The sequence below is a fragment of the Pogoniulus pusillus genome, chromosome 2 (assembly GCF_015220805.1).
Source record: "Pogoniulus pusillus isolate bPogPus1 chromosome 2, bPogPus1.pri, whole genome shotgun sequence".
Taxonomy (NCBI): Eukaryota; Metazoa; Chordata; class Aves; order Piciformes; family Lybiidae; genus Pogoniulus; species Pogoniulus pusillus.
Window position 1 is genome coordinate 32,224,259 of NC_087265.1, and position 24,231 is coordinate 32,248,489.

Consider the following 24,231-nt stretch of genomic DNA (forward strand, 5'->3'; position numbering starts at 1 on the left):
AAAGAAATCCCAACTGAAATCCCACTCCCCCCCCATCCCAAGTTTCAAAGAATTTTACAGCACCATGAATTGGGTCTGCTTTGTATCATCTTCCCAGAAGATGTGTCTGTATAATATATTATTGAAGCTCTTGCACAGAGTTTAGCCTGGTGTTGGACAGGACTCCTCACCAGGCTGATATTTTGGGTTAAAAAAAAACCAAACAAAACTCCATTGACTTTATCTGAGGACAGAACAACATTGCTAACGCTTCCCTGGAGCTACCTCATGAAGGCTACTCAACCAGACAGTATTACTTTTAAGGAAGCGTTTTCAAACTGTGGCTACTGTGCAGAACAGCTGACTCCACGCACTTCACAAAGGAAGTAAAGACAGCTTCCACCCCCACTCACTGCTACATGCTGCACACCTCAACACACGTTATCAAATCAGACCAGTGACAATTGGAGCAAGATTAAAGAGCAGCATCGCTGCAATACAGACCTCAGCAAGCAAACATCACCCTTGCTGCGTAGGCATGCGGGATTTAAGTAGCATCTGTTTGCTGGGCATCAGACCTTTTTCCTCATGTGCTCCTCCAACATAAGGCACCACAGCACTGTGCTTTTATTTCAAATCAAATCTAGAACAGTGTTAAAGGGGAAAAAAGTACCCTTCTCTCCCCAAAAAGACTGTTTTCAGCTATTTTGTTCCTTTCAAAAAGTAAAGGGCAGTGATGATGACGATGATGATACAAGAGCAGAAAATGGACGTCCCCAGCCCAAGTTTTGTCATCTGCTGACCTGTGGCATGATGATAACCCAGCGGCAGGCAGACAGCAGTGAAATATCTTCAGCTATTCATTGGGATAAGGCTTAGATAAAGAAGCAGCATGCAATGCAGCCCAGCAGGTATCCTGGTGAATACATCTTTGGGAGCCCTTGCACATGGCATTCTGCCATTAAAAGCCAAGAGATGCCTAGACAAATTCCCTGGAGGCCCTTTGGGGAGGCTGACACTGAATTTGTCGGCCAGAATTTTAGTCATCCACTCAACGGCTATACTCCAGAAACGCAAGATCAATAGGTAGCTATGGTGAACTTTGAAGCCTGCAGGTCAAAGTTCTCTCTCATTATCCCCACCATTTTCTATCGGCATAGCTCTGCAGCATCCCAAGGGACAGGAAGGTCTAAGGCTCTTGAAAAAAACCTGACATGACCAAGTCAGAAAACAGTAGGGTGCTTATGTACATATATTTTTCTTTCCTCATTTTTCTCTCCCCCCACTTTCTTGAAAAGAAAAATAAGAATTTAGCCATTGTGTCAAACATCAACCCGGTGGCATTAGTAGTTACTCATTTAGCTGGCACAATATAGCAGTCATTCCAACATGCTGTCCTGCCAAATAGGCCTGACCCTTCCAGGGCACTCTCTCCATAAAAAAACTGTACTAATTTGATTTTTCACTCCCCTAAACCTTTCGTTTTGTAGTGAATTCCTTCTAGGAGGATGACGACAGTACTGATTTCTGCAACAGGAACACACTTTCTCTATTAAAACCACTGCCTTTATGCCTGGGCTGCCACTGAACACGCCTAACAGAGACAACTGATCCATTTCTGGCCAATTCTTAAGCAATACTTAATGTAGTGCTCACTACCAGCCATTAAGTATTATACGAGGTTCTTCCAATGCAGGTGTTATGTTCTGACTCAAATGACAGCCTGGAAATAACCAAATTAACTTCTAAATTTACTTCTTCTGCCACCACTAGAGGCCAGCTCATCTTTTGCTTCACAGAACTAGAGCTACAAGATTTTGTATAACCAAAATGACCTGCAGACCTGAGATAAGCCAAATCTAAAAAGTCAGATTACAGCCAGGCCTTTTTTACACGTTTAGGAAACTGACTTCAAGGTATTTATCAGAAGTTCTGTTCTTCAGTGCTATTTAAAGGGAAGGTTGGTAGGAATAAGGTCCTTAATTCTCAAAACAATGTAAAAGATTATCCCAAACAGCAGTGCAAGCACAGTATTAGAAAGTCATCCTTTTATTCCTTTTGCTTGCTCTGAAAAAAGCAAGCACTTACAAGACACACAAAACCAAGCAAGATCAAACCAGAAACACATTATCAGAGCCCTGTTTGGGGGAAAGCCACTTCCTTGGCAACACCCAAGATAAAATTCTGACTTTCCTCTCTTGCCTACAAAGTTTTGTGCAAACTGTGCTGGGACTACGATTGACTTCAAGTGTCTGGCCCTGCTCATCCTCTTTATGGTTTGGACAGGGCACAGAGGATGCTGCTCACACACTACTGCCTGATGGATGATGAATGCTCTATAGGGTCTATCAACAACAGGTAACTGACATTAAATAGTCCACTGACAGTATGGAAACATGGTGTAGTGCCTCTTTGAAGGCTAAAGACAGCAGAAATACAGCACTAGATCAGCAACATTTCTAATGCAGATCACATTAGAGAGATTTTGACACAAATAAGCACAACCCCAGACACTCCTGGAGAGTGGATTCAGTAAAGGTGTCTCAAGAAGGCCCTGAACAAGGACGTTTTCCCCACAACCTTCTTGTGGGCTACAAGAATGGTCCCTCACACTACCTACCCACATTCAGCCAGGGGAAAAGCAGTATGCTACAAACTGATCTGATCTCAACAAGGAGGTCTGAGCAAACACAAATCTGGAGCCACACACCTTTTTCTTATGGTGGAGGGACACGGTGGGGGATAGAGGGAAACAATTACAAGCTAGTAATTACTACTTCTTTAAATGGATTCTCTCTAATCTCCAATGAATTTACCTCTAATCTCAAAGTAATTACCTCTAATCTCAACAGATTCTTACTCTGGGGAAGACCAAGCAGCTCCAGGGAAGCCTTCAGAGAAGAAGTACTCTATTGTCTGCAAGAGGCAATGAAAAACTGACACGTGTGCAGCAGCTGCCAGAAACAATAGAACAGTTCCACAAAGCCAGGAAGGGGTTTGGGTACAGACAATGGCAGCTTGCTGTCTCCTTCCTTGGATGACCCAGAGCTGGCCAACACAATCTAAGGGACGCTCACGGGGGGGAGTTCCACGGGGGCTGCCTCAAAGGCACACAGTATCTGGGCTACCCTTCTGTCAGCAACACCAATATACAATTCAGGTATTTTGGAACTACTTTACGGTAGAGTTCCCCAAGTGTAAAGTTACTGAAAGCCACCAAAAAGGACAGACAGACTTGTACAGTTTCACAAAAAGGAATACTGAAAACTTTGCTCCAACGCACAAGGGCTGAGGCACAAAATTTTTGATGGAAAGAAGACAAGCCTTGAAGCAAGTTGTCAGCTAACTTTTGCAGCAATTTTTAAGAGGTATGGGCATAACACCAGAAAAACACCAGGAAAAGTGCTAATATTCAGGCAGGGAACAGCAAGTTCATGCAAGTGCAGCATCAGTGTGTCCATGCTCCTCAGATATCAACCATATAAAGCAGACATTTCCTGTCAGTTCCATGTGCTCTACAGAATGGCCTCTGAACAAAACTTTAATTTTCACTCCTTCAAGAGCACAAACTGACACCAATAAGTTTAGAAAGCGCAGGCCCCAAAAATATTGTAACTGGCCACCTTCTTATTTTCTGTATGTAGTATTATAAGAGACCAGATCAAGTGTGATTCTTAAGAACTTGGTGGGGGCTGTACCACATTTTTTGTATTTTACTGTTGCCTGTAGTAGAAAGAAAGTACAGAAGCTGGGAATCCCCAGGGAGCTTCCAAGGTCTGGAGTCTCCACACTGGCTCTGTCTTTTGAGAGAGCCAATGTAGCATGGAACAAGTTCTGACAAACGTCACCTTTTTGCCTTCTGGCATGGCTGGAGGAGATGGTGTGGGCTGGTTCTGAGTTGGATGACCATACTCAGGGACTGGGCTACACTCCTTGAGAGGGATGGCAAGACAATAACAGTCACTGCAACATGGCAAAGTTATACAGCACAAGTTTTAAAGGCTATGTCATTTTCAGGAGACTGCTCAGAATTACTTCTGAATAAACCATAACCAATACCAGAGACTTGTCTCACTCTCTACTACATCTAGGACACACTTGATTATTAAATACTTCTGTTTTTCAATCCTGAGATTGATGACTCCATAAAAATGAAGGTTTAAACTGTTTCAGCTGCCTCTTAGGAACCCCAGTTCCAAGAGATTCAAGTCATCTTGACTGTACTCAGACTTGCACCAGGTAGTTTTACTTCAGATTAAGCCTTTTTGAAAGGGAGGAGAATGGAGAGAAAGACATTCCCCCAGTAAAGAAAGGTCAAAGCAGCCACATCAGGATGAACTTGCTAACATTGTTTTATCAGGGCCTGACACTGCTGAACCTCTCAGAAACCTGTGTACTCACATGTAAACTGGGATGGTAGGTCAGCACACCGTTGTCACACAACGTCACATACTTCTTCTTCCACTCTTTATTCAATGACTTGCCACTTCGCTTTAGCAGCATACCCTGTAGAGGGAAAAAGGAAAAAGGTATGTTTTTTTGCCAATGCATACCTATTTAAGAAGCAGAATGAGATTAATGTCATTGCTAAGATTCTCAGCTATGTTTTCCCAAGCAAGTGACTTGTATTCCCCTGTTTCTCCCATGAGGCATTCTTTCTCCCATCAGCAGCTTCAGTGTTTGCAATTTAGGAGGAAATTTTATGCAGCTTTTATGAAGCGAGTCGTAGAAACAGAAAAGACTGACTTTGTCCAACAGGTGAAGGAAACCTTCTTGCACTGAATTCCATGCTCAGGAAAGCACATTTTCATGTGTCATGGAGTATGGTTACCTTTATGCACTCGTAGTTGACAAAGACTCTGCTCAGTGCATTTCCTAGCTCTCTAAAATAAATAACAACCCTCAGATGGAGTAGCTTGTGCTCCCTTCAGCGTGTTCCTGGGGACTCTTTGTTGTCCAGGTTCAGCCCCCCGACAAGCAGGGAAGAGCAAACAATTTTGCTCTCATTCACTGTGCAGTAAGGTGACATCACAATGAAAATCCTCCCAGCTATTCATTCCAGCAATAGAGACTCCAATTCCAGGCAAGAGTAGCAAAACAGAAATAAGACAAACACAACTTTTTTTCCAATGAATTCTGTATAATTTAATGAAAGTAGTGTGATCAGAAGGAACAGGTGGGTAAGGTGACTCACCTCTTCACAAACTGTATCACAGTATTATCAGGGTTGGAAGAGACCTCACAGATCATCAAGTCCAACCCTTTACCACAGAGCTCAAGGCTAGACCATGGCACCAAGTGCCATGTCCAATCTCGCCTTGAACAGCCCCAGGGACAGTGACTCCACCACCTCCCTGGGCAGCCCATTCCAGTGTCCAATGACTCTCTCAGTGAAGAATTTTCTCCTCACCTCAAGCCTAAATTTCCCCTGACGTAGCTTGAGGCTGTGTCCTCTCGTTCTGGTGCTGGCCACCTGAGAGAAGAGAGCAACCTCCTCCTGGCCACAACCACCCCTCAGGTAGTTGTAGACAGCAATAAGGTCACCCCTGAGCCTCCTCTTCTCCAGGCTAAACAATCCCAGCTCCCTCAGCCTCTCCTCATAGGGTCTGTGCTCAAGGCCTCTCACCAGCCTCATTGCCCTTCTCTGGACATGCTCAAGCATCTCAATGTCCCTCCTAAACTGGGGGGCCCAGAACTGAACACAGAAACATCAGTGGTGAATGGTAACAATCTACCAGTTGAAAAAAAGCCATCACCGCATCTAAATGCACAAGCAATACTACTGCAGAGCAACCTGTCCTCACCTTAAAATTAGAAAGTCACTTAGAAAAGTGAAATGTAACATGCTGTAGCACACTGGAGGTGGTAAGTAAAGACATGCTTCAGCAACATGCTTCCTTAGGAAATTTTAATTTCCAAAAGCAACTCAGAAGGCAGTTCCTAGTGAGGTCATACAGCACTTTGCTTATTGAGAACCTTACTGAAATGTCCCAATGGACCTATCACAGGGTAGTTCCACAGATCAACTTCTAATAACAGTGGACATTCAGATTTATTTGATTAAATCATAACCTGGAAACCATACCAATGCAAACTTCAGTTCTCTAATCTCCAGTCTCCTTTTCCATGGAACTTAGAAAAAAGAAAGAAAAGAGGGAAAACAGAACACAGAAACATGTACTATTAAACATTGCCCTTCCAGCTCCCATGGAGTTCTTTTTGCAGAAGCAGGTTAAAACCTCGAAAGCAAGTTATGCTATCTGTTTCCCCATTAAGCCCACAGCTTTATAAAATGATCTCTCTGCACACCCAGCCCCAAAGCCATGAGGGGACAAGGGGCAGTTCTGTGCAAGCAGAAATCCCCCCAGAGCTTGGCAAATTCCAGATGTCAAAATGTTCAGCTGAAGTCCTTTGCTCCAATCTGTATGAACTAACAACTCTCCTGCAACCACAGAGATGATCCCAGCGGAAAAGTCAAGTTCACAATTGCCTGCTCCTGGACACACACTTTGAATAAAACTTCAGAGCACAACCCATCACAATTCAAAGCGCTCCGTGGATGGGACTGTAAAGAAGAGCTTGTGTTGGATGACTAAATTACACGGCACAGCAAACCCCGAACTTTCTGACCGGCTGGGGGTCAGATTCCTTTTCTCTTTTTTTTGGTGTCGTTCCTTGCTACAACTCTCAACTTTTATAAGAGAGATTGGGGTTTCTGAAATGCTTTCTTACAAAAGCTTCTGTGAGTGCGAGTGGCACATCCCAATTACCGTCTTCCAGTGGTTAGAGACGTTGTTTTCTTCTATTAAAAAATGAAAGCTTATTTCTGCCTTTGACTTGTATGTTTGTCTATAGTAGGTGATCTATCACTTCACCTTTCCAATCTTTCATACCTCACCTGCAGCACGTTCGCTTGCATTTAGGGGGACCCAATTCTACTTATTGCTGTGGGGATCAAAAATTACTGTTTCCTTGCAGTGGTTTGTTCTTCAGACCTTTTAATGGGGAAAAAGCTGTAAGGGATCACAATGGTGATTTTTTTTCCTCCTCTCCCTCCCAGCCCCCCCCTTGCCTTTTTTTCCTTTAAGTTTTGAAGAAAGTGAAATATATATACACTTTACTTTCTTAACTGTCCCTCTGCCACACAGAAAATGTGTTACTACATAGGAAAATTTGAATTCACACCACTCAAACAGTGATTAATAAAATCCTACCATGGCCCTGATTATTACTATATAGAAGTACTGCTGCTAAGTGGGAATGATGACATTCTAATTTTGAATGAAAATGAGGTTTTACCTTGCTTTTCTTCTTAGGAATTCTATGATTCTACTTTGCTTTTAAACTGGAATTCTGTGCTATCATGCTTAAAAACCCCAACACCTCAGTATTAAATATGGCCAACATACCTATTTCTGCCTAACAAACGAATCAGGCTTCCCAATCTCTTTTCTTTAGGCACTACCTCAGCAAAAAGAACAGATTTTTTGTATTATGTCAGAATTAAAATTCTCTTCCAGTACCTGCAGAGGACACTGCTCTGAATACAAGGAGCTAATCTGAAGTGTTCGAAAGCAGAGAAGACCAAACAAACAACACTTTTTTCCCCCAGGGCTAGAGACCACCACTTCATCTGTGGTAATTATATAGAATGGTCTGGAGAAATGCTCTTAGTACTGGAGTTTAGATCAGTTATAAATGCACTTTAACATTACCTAAACTTAGAAAAAAAAAAATGGCCCAGATATGACAAGAAACGTTACTTTAAAAGAAAGAAAAAGATGTTCACTTCAGTCACATTATGTCTACATTTAAGTCACATCAGACACTCTGCCTGGGAAACGAGATACACAGGTTCCCACTGACCTTTGGTACCTTCGAGGCAATTTTGAAGTAGCTTGGACATGTCTCCACTCACAGCCAAACAGGGCCCCACGCACACACAGCACATGGGGAAAATCTCATTTAACCTCCCAAGGCTCTAAGCAGATCAGCTTCCATTTCAAAACAGATTTTTTCCCCTGTTTGGTCAAAATAATCTTTGCCTCAAATCATTATTAATTGGATAACATTATTTCTCCTAATCTGCAGGCAATCTCTCATCTGTTCCAGCCTTCCATCTGCAACTGTAGCCCTGTACGTTGGTGTAGCTGACCCAAAAGCCTCCAGATTCAACACTAAGGATTTAACACCTCCAATTTCCTCACGAACCGAGAAGAATGTCACACTTCAAATTTCATTTTTTTACCACCTTCCTTCCAAAACTGCAATGCTGCATCTAACAGAGGAATGCTTCCCCCAACAGACTCTGCTAGTTTGTACTTTAAACGATCCACAGGAAAAAGACTTCAGCTGGAGTGCACGAACTTCACTTCCAGGGTTTTGCTCCAGGAGCTGTGTCGCCATACAAAGCAAACGGAGGAACCGTCTGTACGTACTGCCAGATCTTTATTAGTAATGTGTATGCTACGTCTATAGTCCCAGGAGGTCATTGCAAGCCAAAAGCAATGTTAAGTGTACAAGCTTTAAATAACTTACAAAGTTAATGTAATGAATGTAAGTGTTATCTGAAATCCATCACTCAGTGGCTTGCTGTAGCCTCAAGCTGTGATAAAACACCACTCATAAATTTATATTAAAACTCTGTTCAATAGCAATTATTTACCAACAAAGATTTATTGATTGCATTTGCTGTTAGAGACTGGGGCTCTAACTGAGTCAATCGGCTTACGCTGTTGAGCTTCAGGGCACCAGGAGAAGTTACAGACTGCCATCAGGCTCTGCATCCCAATCATTACTGCGAGAGCAGGAGCAGCTAATGAAAAGCCACCAGTGGAGGATTGATTTGACTTAAGGTGAAAAAAAAATAACCACCCAACACCGGTCAAGAGACCACTCCATATAATATACACAGTTCATCTGAATACACAGTAATTGGCTAAATCTTGCTGCTCCAGATGCCTTCCTGTGAGCTACAAATCTGGCTGGCTTAAACACCAAATAGAAGACAAATGGTGAGACAATTATTACTTTGTTTTACAGAAATACTTCAGGTTTCAAGTAGCAAATTCTAAGCACTTTAAAAAGTGGCCTCTTGAAATTACACTGAAGATGCTGGTAGGCAAGTAGCTGGACAGATGATAGCAAAATAAATGCCATCAAAATGCACAGACTGATCATCAAGACATGTCTACAGCTAGTGTCTGGTCTGTAGAATTACCACTGTACACGAAGAAACACACTTGCCATGTCCTGTTGCACTCCACTTAAATGTTCCCACTTCCCCACGTACTTGAGATTGTCCAGAGACCACAAAGATATTAAAGGTTTCACAAAATGTATAATACCTGTGATCACAGCTTACAGGACAGCATTTTTTTCCCACATTTGCTACAGCACTTGACTTGATTTTTTTTGTGGTTTTTTTTTTTTTTGTTTTTTTTTTTGGGATGTTGCTTGTTTTGAGTAGATCCAGTACACTTGGCTCTTCTGGGCATGCCAAGTAAAAATGGTAGAGCCCTTAAAGTCAGTAGGGTAAAGACAGGACCTTCTGGAAAAGGAAATATGATACTTGGGTTTCTATTTTCTTTTAGAACCTTACACCATTGCCATGGATAAGATACTGGCATCATGCAAAATTTTTTCTTCCCTTTCCTAATTTTCAGCCAACCCCATACTGTTACCCTGATGTTGTTTTGACAGAATGAAATATGTAATCTTGCACTTAATCATTAACAGCATAAATCTTTAATTTTCCACTCAGGTCTTTAGTTCTCCTAACTATGATTAGCAGCTAGCAGTGCCATGAGTTATCTGTAGCTCTATCATTTGCATCCTGCTTCACAAAAGGACCAAACCTCATGCTTGTCAGAAACATCCTTCCTCAACTGCAAAGGCAACTGTTCATAGGCAGGATCACAAACTGTTACACAGGAGTTCTGGTCAGTAAAGCATCTGCTTCCTTTAATCTATTAATATAGAATTGTAGAATCGTTTTGCTGGGAAGGGATGTCTAGGATGGTAGACTCCAGCTGTTAACCCAGCATTGCCCATTTCACCACTAAACCACATCCCTCAGCCCCTCACCCACATGTCTTCTAAATCCCTTCTAAATCACGGATGGTGACTCCATCATTTACTTGGGCAGCCTTCACTGGGGCTTGACAATCCTTTTGATGAAGAAATTTTTCCTAATGCCAAACATAAACCTCTAAACATGGTAAACAGATACTGGTAAGTCCTCCAGGTTTGCATTACTAGCCAATTCTAAGTAGTTTTGACAGCATCACTGTGACTAGTCCAGCTCATTCTAATAACAAAGATATTAGCTATTGATAACTTTTGCTTTTAGTATGTGTAACTGTAATAGCTTTCTAGTCATAAAGTCCATTTTTTCCAGCATATGGTAGACAGCAGCTCAAACTACTTCACTTACAAGCAGTACTTGCACACTACAGGAAATCTATAGTAGTTGCTCATCTCTTCAACAGTTAATTTGAGCAGATATTAGAGTATGCAATTAATGCTCTGGGGAATAAACTGAAGATGCCCAGCATATTTGGAATTCTCTCACACCAATGTATTTTGTTTATCTGATTTCCTAATTTTCCCCAGGAATTTAAGAGAGTGTTGCCTGGTCAGTTGGTCATTCAGCTCTGAATGTGGTTAAGTTTTTAGTTAGAACCCTGTAGCAAACATCTCTTAGAGTGACAGAGCACATTTGGGGACCAAACGATCCACAAAACAAGGGCCAGAAGCAAGTGGAGTGGCTTTAAAGAAATCTGAAAACAGGAGACCTTGAATGTTTTCAGACTTCAGTATCTAACAGTAATATTAAAAAAAACCCAAACCAAAACCTAAAAGACCTCATGTATTCTTACTGCAGCCATGCATACAGGAAAAGAACCACATCTTCCTTAAAAATGCGCACTACAACAGTAGCAGAGTTTTGAAACAGATTCAAAGATGCTTCCCTATTGAAGAAACTAAGTTATGTTATGCACCAGCTTCAAGAGAAAATGAAGCCAGACCATTGTACCTGCCAGGGTTTGAACAGGATTGAGCAGAGTTGGGCAGAACTGAATAGTCTGAGAAAATAAGGAGAGTAAGCAGGATTGAGTAACTGAACTGATAAGGAGGCACAGCTGCAAAGGGGTGGCCTTGGGATGCTCGCAGTGAAGCTGCTATCTGTAGTTGAGCTGTGGGAGGAGGGCAGGCTGATCAGCCCTAGGAATGAGATAATGTTGTGGCTAAGCTGCTGCAAAGGGGGATTAAGGGGGGTAGTTGGTCAGGTCTGCCTCTGTGCATGTGGACAGCCCATCTCTGCCTATGTGAGCCTATCAAAAGCACACCCCCCTGTACTGCACTCCACTATATAGGTATCAGGCTTAGCTTCAATAAACGGATTGACCTTTATGCATCACATTGCCTGGTGTATGCACACCTGGTGTCTCTCCCTTTCCCATGCAGCCTAGAAGAGAGGCCAACTCAACAGTACCCAATTCTCTTCTAACATTCCCCAACCACAAGGCAATATTTCAGTGCAGTGAGTAGTTATAGCATGAATGGTTACCTAATGCTGAGGCTGAGCAGCCACTGCTTTCATCTAAAGCAAAGAGAGTATCTCTGACCTGACTTGGAGCAAGAAGTAGCAGCTTTGCTAAAACTTGAAGGGCAGTCAACCTGCAAGCCATTCTTTTTCAAGCTCTCCACACACACTACTAGCAAAAAAAAGTTACTAAAAAGAAAATTAACAAATCCAAATGATGATGAAGCAAGTCTTTCAGATCACTGTAGCACTGGCAATCGAGATTGCCATCTCCAACAAATTCACCTCCCTGAATTCCTGCAAGGAACCTCAGCACTAAAAACGTGGTCAATAGGAAGAACAAACTTAGTGCCCATTTACTGTGTTTTTAGTGACTGTTCCAACAATTCAGCCTCCGGATTTTGAGTTTACTTGACAACTATGGGTAATGCACATGTTCCCCTAGTATGCAGCAGACAAAATTTTTCACAACTCCCCAGCTTGCAGATGCAGTTTAAGTTAAGCTATGTGCTTCCACCATGGCACTGACAAGGATTCCTCAAGGACGTTGCTCGGCATAGGAGTTTACAAACCTTACTCACAAGCATGATGTGGTTGAGAAGAGACAGGTGCATCACCGGTTGGGGACTAGAAAATAGGAAGCTGTCATCTGGCACATCAAACTCACCCACCTAACAAGCAACTTTAAGAGGCAAAAAGATGACTAACCAAAAACGCTCAAAGAAGAATCTCTAAGGAAAGCCAAAACCATCCCTGATACAGATGGAACAATAAACATATTGCTCTGGTAGAGCACCCAAGTCCAAAGCTGTACCCATCTGAAAAACAGGGAGGATAATGCTGCAGACCTCCAAATAGGCATGCCAAAAGATGTGTGTGCAGCAGACTCAGCTGAATGATAGGCAGGATAAGCAAAAGAGGACACTTCTGGAGTTCTCCTTCAACTGACAGCTTAGTGAAAGCAGCACTCTTTTTTTAGCCTTAATTTACTATTATTTCTAAAATTAGACTTTATAAAATCAACAGCACGTTGCATACTCCACAGGTACCTGTGTGTCCTTTCTGCAGAGTTAAATATTCAAGTGCACTACAAAATGCAGTCACATATGTAAAGGAATGGCACATTGCTTGCTCTAAATCCAGTTTACCATTCTGAAAAAGGCACAGCACCTCACGAGTCACAATATTTTTCTGCCTTACAGTAGTTTCTGCTTCTGTTGCCTTCTGAGGTTTGTTCCACTTACCCTGGGCTGTTAAAAAAAAAAAAGAGAGAGAGAAAAAATCACAGCCCTTAATGATCTCAAGTAGTTGGTTTATTAACCCCTTGGCATTGGCAGTTGTGGTTTCCCTGACACCATCGTCAGTGCTAATGTGAAATGCAATGCAAATCATTATCATCGTGTTGGAGAAAGCAGACGGCTGATGCCAAGGGGTCTAAGTCAGCAGCAGAGGAGCCGGCAGTGATCGGCTCCACTTGAACTTTTACCTGGTGCTGCAGCTCCAGCACAGTGCACTGTGCTCCAACCGCACTGGCCACAAATGACGTTAGCATCCATGCCACCCAGCCTGGCAAAATGCTGCTACTCAGATGAAAATTAAGTGAAAAAAAACCAACGTTAGGAAACTGATCTGGTGCGAGCAAACACGCCTGCGTGGCACACTGAATTCGGAAGAGGCTCTAGGAGCAGAAACATTTGAGGTGGCAGAAAGAGCTGCAGCGGTCAGGCACGAAAAAGAAATAACACAACATTCACTCCCCTTAAGAAACAAACTGAGTGTTACTGGGATGATATAGAAAAGGCTGCATCGTGCAGACGTTACTACTTCCAGGTAGATGATACAGCTCTCGTTACAGTAGTGCTCTGTTCCCTGAACCCTGAAATTCTCTTTATCATATTTTATATAAAGTAGGGATTTTGGAGGGGGCAGTTCATGGGAGAAAAGCCATGAAAAGCTTAAAACCCAATTTTAACTCTCTATCCTGACACTACAGTGTTTCCATAGAAACATCAGGAAGACCACTTAAGAGCAGCTTTTTTTTTGTAGCCATGTTTGGCACCATACCCCTCCCCCGGACAACCTATTATTTCACAAATGGATGCTTTTTGCAGCTTGTTCTGTGCAGGCTCCGATGAAGGGGGGGAAAGAAAAAGAATACTGGATCTTTAACCAGTTCCCTTGTGGCCCCCTCCCTTTTTTGTTGGTAATATTTCTGTCATTCTGCCAGGGTATATGGTACAAAGGGTTACACTTTAATTGAGCTGTCAGCATCTCCAACAATCCTATAAAACTCCGATTATGCACGGCAGGGTTAGTGACACACTTGTTATTGTGGATGCCCTATTTGCTAAACCCGAGCCCCCCCCTCACAGGTCACATAACCCAGGCGACCTTCCTGTCATTAGCCGCGTCTATTCCTACCTCACTGCTGTGAAAATCACACAAGCGAAGGCTTCAAAGCCCTTGCCAGGACTGAATTCGACCAGGAGCTAATCACCCACAAATCCAGCTCAAATGGCAATAATTGGCTAAACTGCTCACCTCTCCAGAGCTCAGCAGTAATTTGGGATAATAAAGAAAAGAATTATTCAGCTAACTGCCCTGAAATGTATGCTTTGTGACCAACACACTTCACATTTTAATAATGATGGACACAAAATCCAATTTAATACAGCATCCACTGAACAAGGAAACCAAGAACGCTGGCGGGGGCAAAAAAAGTGTGTGCCTTTTTTTTATATATATATATATATAGAGAGAGAGAGAGAGCTGTGTTACATATTATTGTGCAGAAAGGATTCACACTTCGTGTTGTCAAATTTTGGGACCAAAAAGGTCTTCGTGAACAACACTCAAACTCTGCACTATAATGGGACTTTTCAGGATTTTTTTTCTGTATTATTTTTTAATCAAAAGGACTGTCCTGAACAAAAAAAAAAACCAACCCAAAACCCTGTACAGTTATACTTCTGGCCCTTAGTCTGTTGTTGGGGGGGATGTTAAAAATCTCCCTCCCCCCCTTTTTTTTTTCCTCTCCTACACTAGGAAAGGTACCTTGTTCATTATTATGGTTAATAGCATTTTCTGATTGCCTCAATTGGTTTTTTTTTTTCACTTTTACACCTTGTCCTCTAGTCACAGAATTGTTGGCATCAATGACCACACCATACATACCTGCTACTTCCCAAACTACCTCATTATGTAACCAGCCTCCCAGAAGGCTAGAATGCACTGAATTTGTTCAGCAAAGATGCTCCACCACTCTTCCTCCCACCCACCCCATTCTTATTTCTCACATTTTTCCTAAGGCTATTATTTTTTAATAGTAGAAAATAATTCTATACAAACACAGAAGCAACAACTGCATGCTCTGAGCTGTCCTACTGCCCAGGCACCTGAAGTGTCCAGTTCTCACAGAGGTACAGTAATGAAGATGATGATTCTCCAGAGATGCAGTCAGTGCAATGTATGTTGGGCAGCTATTACTTTCTCATCAGTACAGGAGAAACCTAATGAGACAACATTTTTTCACCCTCTTTAACCTATTCATTTTACCTGCTAAAGGTATGCATGGAATTAGCATCTTCCAGACACACTGCTGCTTCAGAGTTATTGAAATGTTACTGAGCATACCTATACCTCTCAGACTCAGTGAGTGAAATGTCTCTCCACACCAGGCACGTCCCTTGCTGGCCTAGAAAGGAATGCCATGTATAGATGGATTCCGAGGGAAGATGTCTCAATGGCTCTGCATACCAGCTGCCAAAAAGATCCAAAATCAAGAGGCAGCAATCATACTTACTTTGGAGAGAGATTACCAGGGCTGTTTCAAGAAATTAATTTAGAAATGCTCTACACCTCACCTAAGGCATTCACAGACCTTCAGTTTTCTAAGTTAGCAGAAGAAGAAAGAGCAGTCACTTGAGCAGATACATTACCAGGCTAAAATGGATGACCCACTCAAACGGTTGAGTCAAACATGATGCAACTGGGTTAGAGATCACAAAATCACGTTTCATGCTCTTACAAGAGCTGCAGAAAAGGAAAAAAAAGCTCATTTAGCTATAACCATATTTCTTGGACTACCTGATCATTACAGCAAGGACCACTTTGAAAAGGTTGGTTTAATACAGTTGTAACATCAGTATACACTTTGTTTCCCTTAGAATAGACTCTCTGGTAAAGGTTTTTTTTGGTGAAAACAGGCAAAAAGGGAGACACAACCCTACTCAATGCCAAGCTGGCATCAGAGCTGGTTACGTGGAGACCACATGGTGTTCCCAGAGGACACATGGAAGAGCAAAGCCACCACCTTGTGACATTTGAGATGTAATACGTACTCTGATGACCGTAGCCTGCTCTGGTCACGATGAGCTGCCAAATCAAGCCTACCTTCAGATGAAGGCATTGAAGCACTTCTGCTCTCAGTTTCCTCTTCAACATGAGAAAAACATTTCAATAAATGCAGCACGTGCCCAGACACAAACAGGCAGCTGTATAGACAGTTATGACCACATCCCTTTGCTATTTGCTGGACAGCTGAGATGACTTGGAGCTAAACAAACCATTTCTAGAAGAATATGATCTATCTACTAGCAGCAGCAGGGCTGTGTCCTTTTAAACAATCCTTTTCAGAGCATACACCATTGTCTTCTCTTTCTTGTAAACAAATGACTTCTGATTGTGCTGCTGAGTTAATCCGCACTTCATAACCTGAAACCAAAATTAGTCTGGCTTCAGCTTGAAATACAGGAAATGAGTATCTAATTCACCCCCAAAAACTGGTCAAGGGCTGGTCAGCACAGGTCAAGAACCATGACTTGAGTCACGCTACTTTGGGAGAAGAAATTATTTTTTAATTGGGTGTAGAATTTCCCTTGGGAAACCACCACCCCCCCCCCCCCCCCCCCCAGATCACTTCTGCACCTAATCACAAGAGGGAAAACAATGGTCTGTGGGGTTTTGCCTGTCAAAGACCATTTCAGTGTCTACTGGAGCAGGAAGTAACTTCCTCAGTTTCCAAGAATGCCAGCAGCAACCCACAGCACCAGCAAGGCTAGTGGAGGAGAAAGGCACTTCTCTACAGCACAAGCTTGTAACCAATGCTTCTGAGGCCTCTATGCTTACTTAATCTATACTTCATATTTCAAGACTCTTCTGCATCAGTCTCTCCACGTGTACAATACCTCCCTGAACTCCAATGAAAACCTATTCAAGGCCACTTCCAGGGATTTAAAGGGATAATCTCGCTTTCAAATACAGGTTTATTACACTGTGTTCTTAAATTGTTACTGCAAAAGGCAAAGCTACTGCTGTCGTTAACAGAAGTAGTACATTTTTACTGTGATAGATGGTATAGAAATTACAGTTAAAGAAATTGAAGAGACATTGTCAGTGCCAGCTATTTAAAAAAAAACTTTTCTGAGAAATAAATTGCTACTTTTGACATGGATATCACTACAATTTCTGAAGTACTAACCCAAGATAACCCAAATTTTATTTGATATGCCCCAAACCAGCACTTCTGAGGAAAAAGGCTAGTTTTGTCTGGGCCCGTTTTGCCCTATCTACAACATATACTCCCCTCTTCTCCCCCACTTACCAAGCTTAGCATTAATCAGTGCAATTCCAAAATAAAGGATTCTGCATATTGTGTCAGCAAGTTAAAAATTGTAATATTGTTTTAATGTTAAAATCGCTCCAGACACAATACTTCCTATGCAGTATATTTCATGGCTCATTTGCTTCAACAGATATTAAGCTTCAGTCAACAATTAACTACTGCCACCTTCTTTTATTTATTTTTTTTTAAACCAAGAACATACAGCAGAGGAGCTAAGGCACAACTTGGATTTATTAGATGGGTGTTAATTCAGTGTCACCAGTTTATTTTCTTTCCATAAAGTATCCATTCTTGAGAATGATTGGGTCACTTAATCTGCATTTCAGCTGAATTGAAATTCAGATTTGAGCCACGCAGCACATATTTTAGCCAAAAAATTGCTGCAAGTGCATCAGTTTAAAAGACCATTTAAACTGTTAATTGTTTTTCACTTACCATACAAGATCATTCCCAAACATAACCATTTAACTGAACATTTAAATGACATTTAGTGTACACCACCACTCGCTCTGTTCATACTGCTAGGAAAATGGTACATTGGAAGACACAAGCAAGAGGAGCCATTTGGTAGTTTTCTGCAACAAAGCCACCAGTGCTCCCCTTTCACTTGAGTCTGGGGTTACCTGCAGTTTCATGGTGTCACTGCTTCAAAACCTGGACACAGGATGAACTGTCTTACTTCCTACTTTTTGAATCAAAGGATGTTTTTACTGCCACAACAGCAAAAATGAAGTGTTGATGGAAGATGTCATCCTGCCTCTCTGCCCATTCAGAAGCATGTTACAGTGCACTTGGGATGCAAACCTAACTCCTTGCACAGATGCAAACCCTGGTTGTATTTTGCAGGGTCTAGAGGAGGGCCACAAAAATGATCAAGGGGTTGGAACACCTCTGCTATGAAGACAGGCTGAGGGAGCTGGGGTTGTTCAGCCTGGAAAAGAGAAGGCTGCGGGGAGACCTGATAACAACCTTCCAGTACCTGAAGGAAGGAGAGACACTGTTTATAAAGGCCAGTAGTGATAGGATGAGGAGCAAGGGTTCCACACTAAGGAAGAATAGATTTAGATTAAGTGTTAGGAACTAAATTCTTTACCATGAGAGCAGTGGAACACCAGAACAGGTTGCCCAGGGAGGTAGTTGAGGCCCCACCCCTGGAAATATTCAAAGTGAGGCTTGGCAAGGCTCTGGGCAACCTAATCTAGTTGAGGATGCCCCTGATTACTGCAGAGGGGGTTGGACTAGCTGACCTTTGAAGGTCCCTACCAACCCAAACCATTCTATGATTTCACATGATGTTTCACATGACATTTTGCACCCATTAGAAGCCTTAAGAATCAGGAAGCAGATGATACATTTTTGGATAACTTGACTCACACACAAATGGTATCAGAAAAGGCAAATTATGCAACGCTACGGTGGTCTGGCCCACGAGCCCAGGAGTATAATTAACACAAGATGTTGTAACAATGGCTGGCATGTAAAATGGAAGTGTGATGCTCCAGAATGAGGATTCCATTAGTAAAAGCCCACAGCTGGGCCACAGTCTACTTTAGGCATTGCTGTCAGCACATCTTTTCAGGCAGTTCTGGTAGCATCAGATCTTTCCATACGAAGCTGTAGAGCCAACGTTTTCTGTGCAATCTGTAATACAGATTATGGATTGCTCTGACATTCTTCAGGTAATTTAATGCACTGATCAGTCAGCATCTTAACGTTTAAGCACACTCTGTAGTGACTGCAGGTACCCAGTACTACACATTTCTGTGAACGAAGACTTACATCTGAAGGAGACAACCCAGGACTTCTTAGAAAAGAAAACCTAAGATGTTTCCAGAAACAAAGATGTTTGCTTCTCCTAAATCAGTAAAGATACACACATCATGTCTTCCCTGCAAGAGCTGTCTTCTACACATGTTGAGCATTCCATTTTAAGCCTACATGCAACATTATTAATATTTTAGTTGAACAGGCAAGAGAAGAATACCTTATAAGTGAGCTGCTCTCCTCCAGAGGCTATTACTCTTATGAGATGGTATCTAAGAACCAGGTAGCTAGCTTGCAGGCAACACAGAAGAACAGTAGGTTCGCAGAAGGTTATTTGTAAACATCATTTATGGATTTCTCTGTGCAGTTACATGGTTGCAGACCAGGCACATTATAACATGTTGGAGACAATCTCCCTCGAAAAACTAAATAATGGATTATATTTAAGTCCTCAGCCACAGACAAGTCAAAAGACTATTTTTTAACCACCTTTTTCAAGTTTCTTTAGATAAAGAACATGTTTGTAAAGATTAAAATATAAATATATATATATAAAAATAAAAATGCAAGGTACCCAGAGTGCAGCTAATGGGATTTGACGCTGGCTTTAATTTTAATGAAGAAAGTTGCCAGTAGCAACAAAACTGTCAGCAGCAGCCAAGCACCATTAATAAAGACCCAGACAACATTAGTGGCACGGCAACAGTACAAAAGGTTCCCCCCGGTTCATGCTGTGCTAAATTGGCTGCCCAATTTTTCTTAAGTGTCCATACTATTTAGAAGACAATTTATTAATTTTTGTCATCCATTGTCAGTTGACAGGCCATCATTTTGCATCCCGAATTTCAGATGAAAACTAATTGAAAAGACTGGCAGTATTTATGAGGGGTATTATTTGTCAATTATGGCTGATGATGGTACTTGGTACTACCAACTTCAATACTCCGTGCTCGGGTGTGTCAGTTGGACTTGTCATTTCTGAGTTAGCTCTGCAAAAGTGGCAAAAAGCAACAATCAAATCAATTTAGGAAACTCGTTAAGGAAGAGAGGCACATCATTCCCTGCTCTGAAACCATCAGGGGAGGGAAAAAACACACAGATATCACCCAGGAAATCACAGCTCGTGCTCTCACTGACATCTTCCAGGAAAAGAAGTCGACACTCTTTGCTTCCTACAAACAGAAGAGATCTATAAGTATGTCATGATTTAGATGATCTCTTTTTTTCCACGCCAACTAAAGTGATTTTGCTGTCTTATCACTGCCTTTAAACCATTTCTTCGGCAAGTTTGGAAACCTCAAAGGCCTTAAAATTGTAACTGTGAAGTGGCAAATCTTAAGTCCGGTCATTCCAGCTCACCTCTTACTCCATAAAGTTTGCTATTTAAAAATAAAAGGCTTTCATCACTCTTTACAGCATCTTTCAAGAGAACACCCTGTAAATCAGAGCCATAAACAGAGTGTTTAAAAGGTGAAACAAAGCAGTATGTACCTCGTGCTGTACCCTAGAGATTAAAAAACAAACAATTAATACCCTGGAAGAGCAGGATTCTGACTGCTACAGGCAATATATCATATCCTGCTAGAGCAATGAACTGCCTATATCATCATGGTATTAGCTGCTACTGGTTTAAGTGTTGCCTTGTAATCTTTATCTGCATTTGTCACTTTTGCTCAATCTTTCAATAACTTTCTCTTATCTTCCAAGCCAAGGGACATTTAGGGTGACACTGTTACCAGCAATTAGTGAAAAAAAAAGAGCAAGACACCAAAACCAGTCCTGGAAAATCCCAGTTTTGAAGACAGCAAAGAAAATGAGGCTACACCATCCCTCTCTAGGCCTTTTTTTCTGTGTTGTCAATGAAGTTTTTCTGACTCACCAAAATATTTTGGACTCAATCTATGGAGGTCCCTTTCAACCCCTAACATCCTGTGATTCACTTAAGTGTATCAGCCCAATACACATGGGATACAATCTCAAGTTGTGCTGGGGGAAGTATAGGCTGGATGTTAGGAGGAAGTTCTTCCCAGAGTGATTGGCATTGGAATGGGCTGCCCAGGGAGTTGGTGGAGTCACTGTCCCTGGAAGTGTTCAAGAAAAGATTGGATGAGGCCATGGTCTAGTTGACTGGCTAGGGCTGGGTGCTAGGTTGGACTGGATGATCTTGGAGGTCTCTTCCAATCTGGTTGATTCCATGAGAAACACATGAAGATGTCAGGACTACAGATGCACACAGGACCAGACTGCATCTAACTGCAGGTTCACTAGTGCACTTGCTGCAACACAGAAGTGTCAGAGCATCAAGACAAGACAAGTTGGAGTACAAGTATTGTGAAAAACTTAACTGGCATTGCCCAAGACTCCAGCAAAATAATGAAGTTATTATACTGCTGTCCATAGAACCAAGAATTTTATCAGTTTGACCAAAAGCTGTGGCTGAGGTTCCTCTCAGCTGTAGTCCACTGCTTCAAACATCCCCCTCTGTGATATACTCTTGTAGATGTTACTGCTTTCTAAGTTTTGAAAGGCTACAAAAATTTCATTTATGTTTTTCCTCCCTATTTCTCCACTCAGTATATTCCATAACTGGTTTAAAACAGACATTTTTTGACATGTCCCATAATCCACCCCATTTGTTTCTGAAGACCTGGGCATTTAAAGATAACACCTGAAAGCCCTCTTCAAATATTCCTTTAGAAGCAAAGCCTGTCATTTTCCTTTATCAACAGCAACTAAAAAGCCTGAAACTGAGTTGTTCTACAACACACAGTTTTCTCTAGTATCAAGAGCAAAATGGGTATTAGAGAAGAAAACATGTCTTTTTCAAAAGAATAGCAAAGTACATTAAATACATTCACATGTAGCTTCTGATTAGCTCTACATGTGATTTTTTGAAAATCATAGAATATAATCATAAAATCAACCAGGTTGGAAGAGACCTCCAAGATCATCCAGTCCAACCTATCACCCAGCCCTAGCCAGTCAACTAGACCACGGCACTAAGTGCCTCATTCACGCTTTTCTTAAACACCTCCAGGGATGGTGACTCTACCACCTCCCTGGGCAGCCCATTCCAATGGCAAATCACTCTCTCTGGGAAGAACTTCCTCCTAACATCCAGCCTATACTTCCCCAGCACAACTTGAGACTGTGTCCCCTGTAACCCTGATATTGTTCCAATATATTGTTGATTTAAAAAAAGTGAAAACTAATCAAGAAAAATATTTTCCTATCATAAAACCAACCACACAAACATTATCTCAGTTCAGACTGTATCCAGCCTATGAAAGCACACCTGTTATCCAGAAGATAGTCAGTTTTGCTATTTTTTTTTCCCAGAGATAATGTTTCTCAGTATCTTACATTTCAGGCTCAAATTTGAAGTGCAAGCTTTTTCTCTCCACTGCTTCCTAGAACAAAAACTAATGTGCACTTAGATATCCTTCTGCATGAGATAAAATGAGTATCAACCTTGCATTATGCTAAGTACAAATTCTCAATCGGGGAAAAAATCTGGCACAGTTCTGGCATTACAGAGATAATCATTATCTTCTTTTCTTCCACTGTATTCATGCTTGGGCTCTCTTACATATAAAACACCAGTAAGTGCCTCTTTTGGGGATGAGAAAGCTGTTTGCTTCCTTTGCATCTTGCAACTTGTAAGTGAATCAAAGTCAGTCATTCTGACCCACTACTTGAAAGCTGCATGTAGGAAAATCCATGCCTGCTACGAGAGGCTCACCTGGCCATGTCAAAAGCGAGTAGAAGGCCTGTTGATCACCAGCAGGAAGCTTCTCATTTTTTCATTACAGAATTAGTGAAACAGTGCTGGAAAGGCTGCTCAAGGTCCTCCAGTATCCCACGGGCAACTCTGCTTCCATACAGTGTAAGAACTGAACACACAGATTTGGGGGTGAGGGGCTTGATAGGATGTTAAGACTCATGTAGAGAGACTATTCTGCGTTTAGGCTTCCATGGGCATTTGTATTTTGCTCTCATCTGTACGTTAATGAAAAGTGCCAGCAGGATGCCTCCGTGAAGCCCTTCAGAATGGCAGCAGTAGGTGACTGAGCAGAGATGCTCATCAGAAACAAGCAGAACCTGCAATGCAGCGCAGCTCTGCTGCTGAGAATAGAGGATCTTGTACTAAGCCACCATTGATTTTTCACTCCTCTCAGAAGTGATCCTCCAATAATATTTTTTCCCTATTTTTACTGACCTAAGAGAAGCTCAATTCACTGAACTATAAACATGTATCCCACTAGCACTCCAGAAACATCAATGTCAGCAACATATAAAACATGACTTCACTCACTAGATGAACACCATCTAGTTCAATAGAACCAGAACAACATATGTTAGAAAGACCTCTGGAGGTCATCCAGTCCAGACTTCTGCTCAGAGACAGGCCAACATGGATGAAGTTTAGAACTCTGCCCAGTTGACTTCTTAAGGAGTCTTTTCCAAGTCACACTTAGAGCCATCTCCAAGGATGGTGGTATTTCACAGCCCCTTTAGATATCTGCTCCAATACTTTAAGTCCCTCTAGGTGTGTGTGGGGGGGAAGTTTCCCCATCTCTAGCTGGAATTCCCCATCTCAAACCACCAGTCAGAGAACTGCTTCATTTAGAATCATAGAATCATAGAATCAGCCAGGTTGGAAGAGACCTCCAAGATCATCCAGTCCAACCTAGCACCCAGCCCTAACCAATCAACTAGACCATGGCACTAAGTGCCTCATCCAGTCTTTTCTTGAAGACCCCCAGGGACGGTGCCTCCACCACCTCCCTGGGCAGCCCATTCCAATGGGAAATCACTCTCTCTGGGAAGAACTTCTTCCTAATATCCAGCCTATACCTACCCTGGCACAACTTGAGACTGTGTCCCCTTGTTCTATTGCTGGTTGCCTGGGAGAAGAGGCTACCCCCCACCTGGCTACAATGCCCCTTCAGGTAGTTGTAGACAGTAATAAGATCACCCCTGAGCCTCCTCTTCTCCAGGCAACCAGCCTCCATTAGAGCAGGTAGCAGTAAGGCACACAAAAACTTGTTTTCCACTGCTTGGGTGAAGTATACATCTTGCACTACTGAAGAGCTTCACATACCACAAGCACCATGGCAAAGCAGCTGCAGGCTTGTGAGACCCACTAGGACAATTGCTTAGCTATTATCCCAAAATGGAACAGGTTTGTTCGGCCATCAGTAATACCTTTTATCACTTACACTGTCAGCTAAAATGGAGATCAGCTAATATATTACTGACCTAACTTTCAGTGAGATCCTAAAAAGGCATATGTGCATCCAAAAATAATTGAATT

At 42.0% G+C, this 24,231-nt stretch overlaps 1 protein-coding gene across 6 annotated transcripts in view; it reads right to left on the reverse strand.

The window, feature by feature from the left end:
* AGAP1 (ArfGAP with GTPase domain, ankyrin repeat and PH domain 1) overlaps positions 1-24,231 on the reverse strand; it is a 427,786-nt gene that overhangs the window by 164,045 nt on the left and 239,510 nt on the right. For all 6 annotated transcript variants that reach the window (XM_064159654.1, XM_064159634.1, XM_064159617.1 and 3 more), the window contains one exon: positions 4,381-4,485. In XM_064159654.1, coding sequence (XP_064015724.1) covers positions 4,381-4,485 — 105 coding nt within the window. The remainder of the gene's footprint in view (positions 1-4,380; positions 4,486-24,231) is intronic.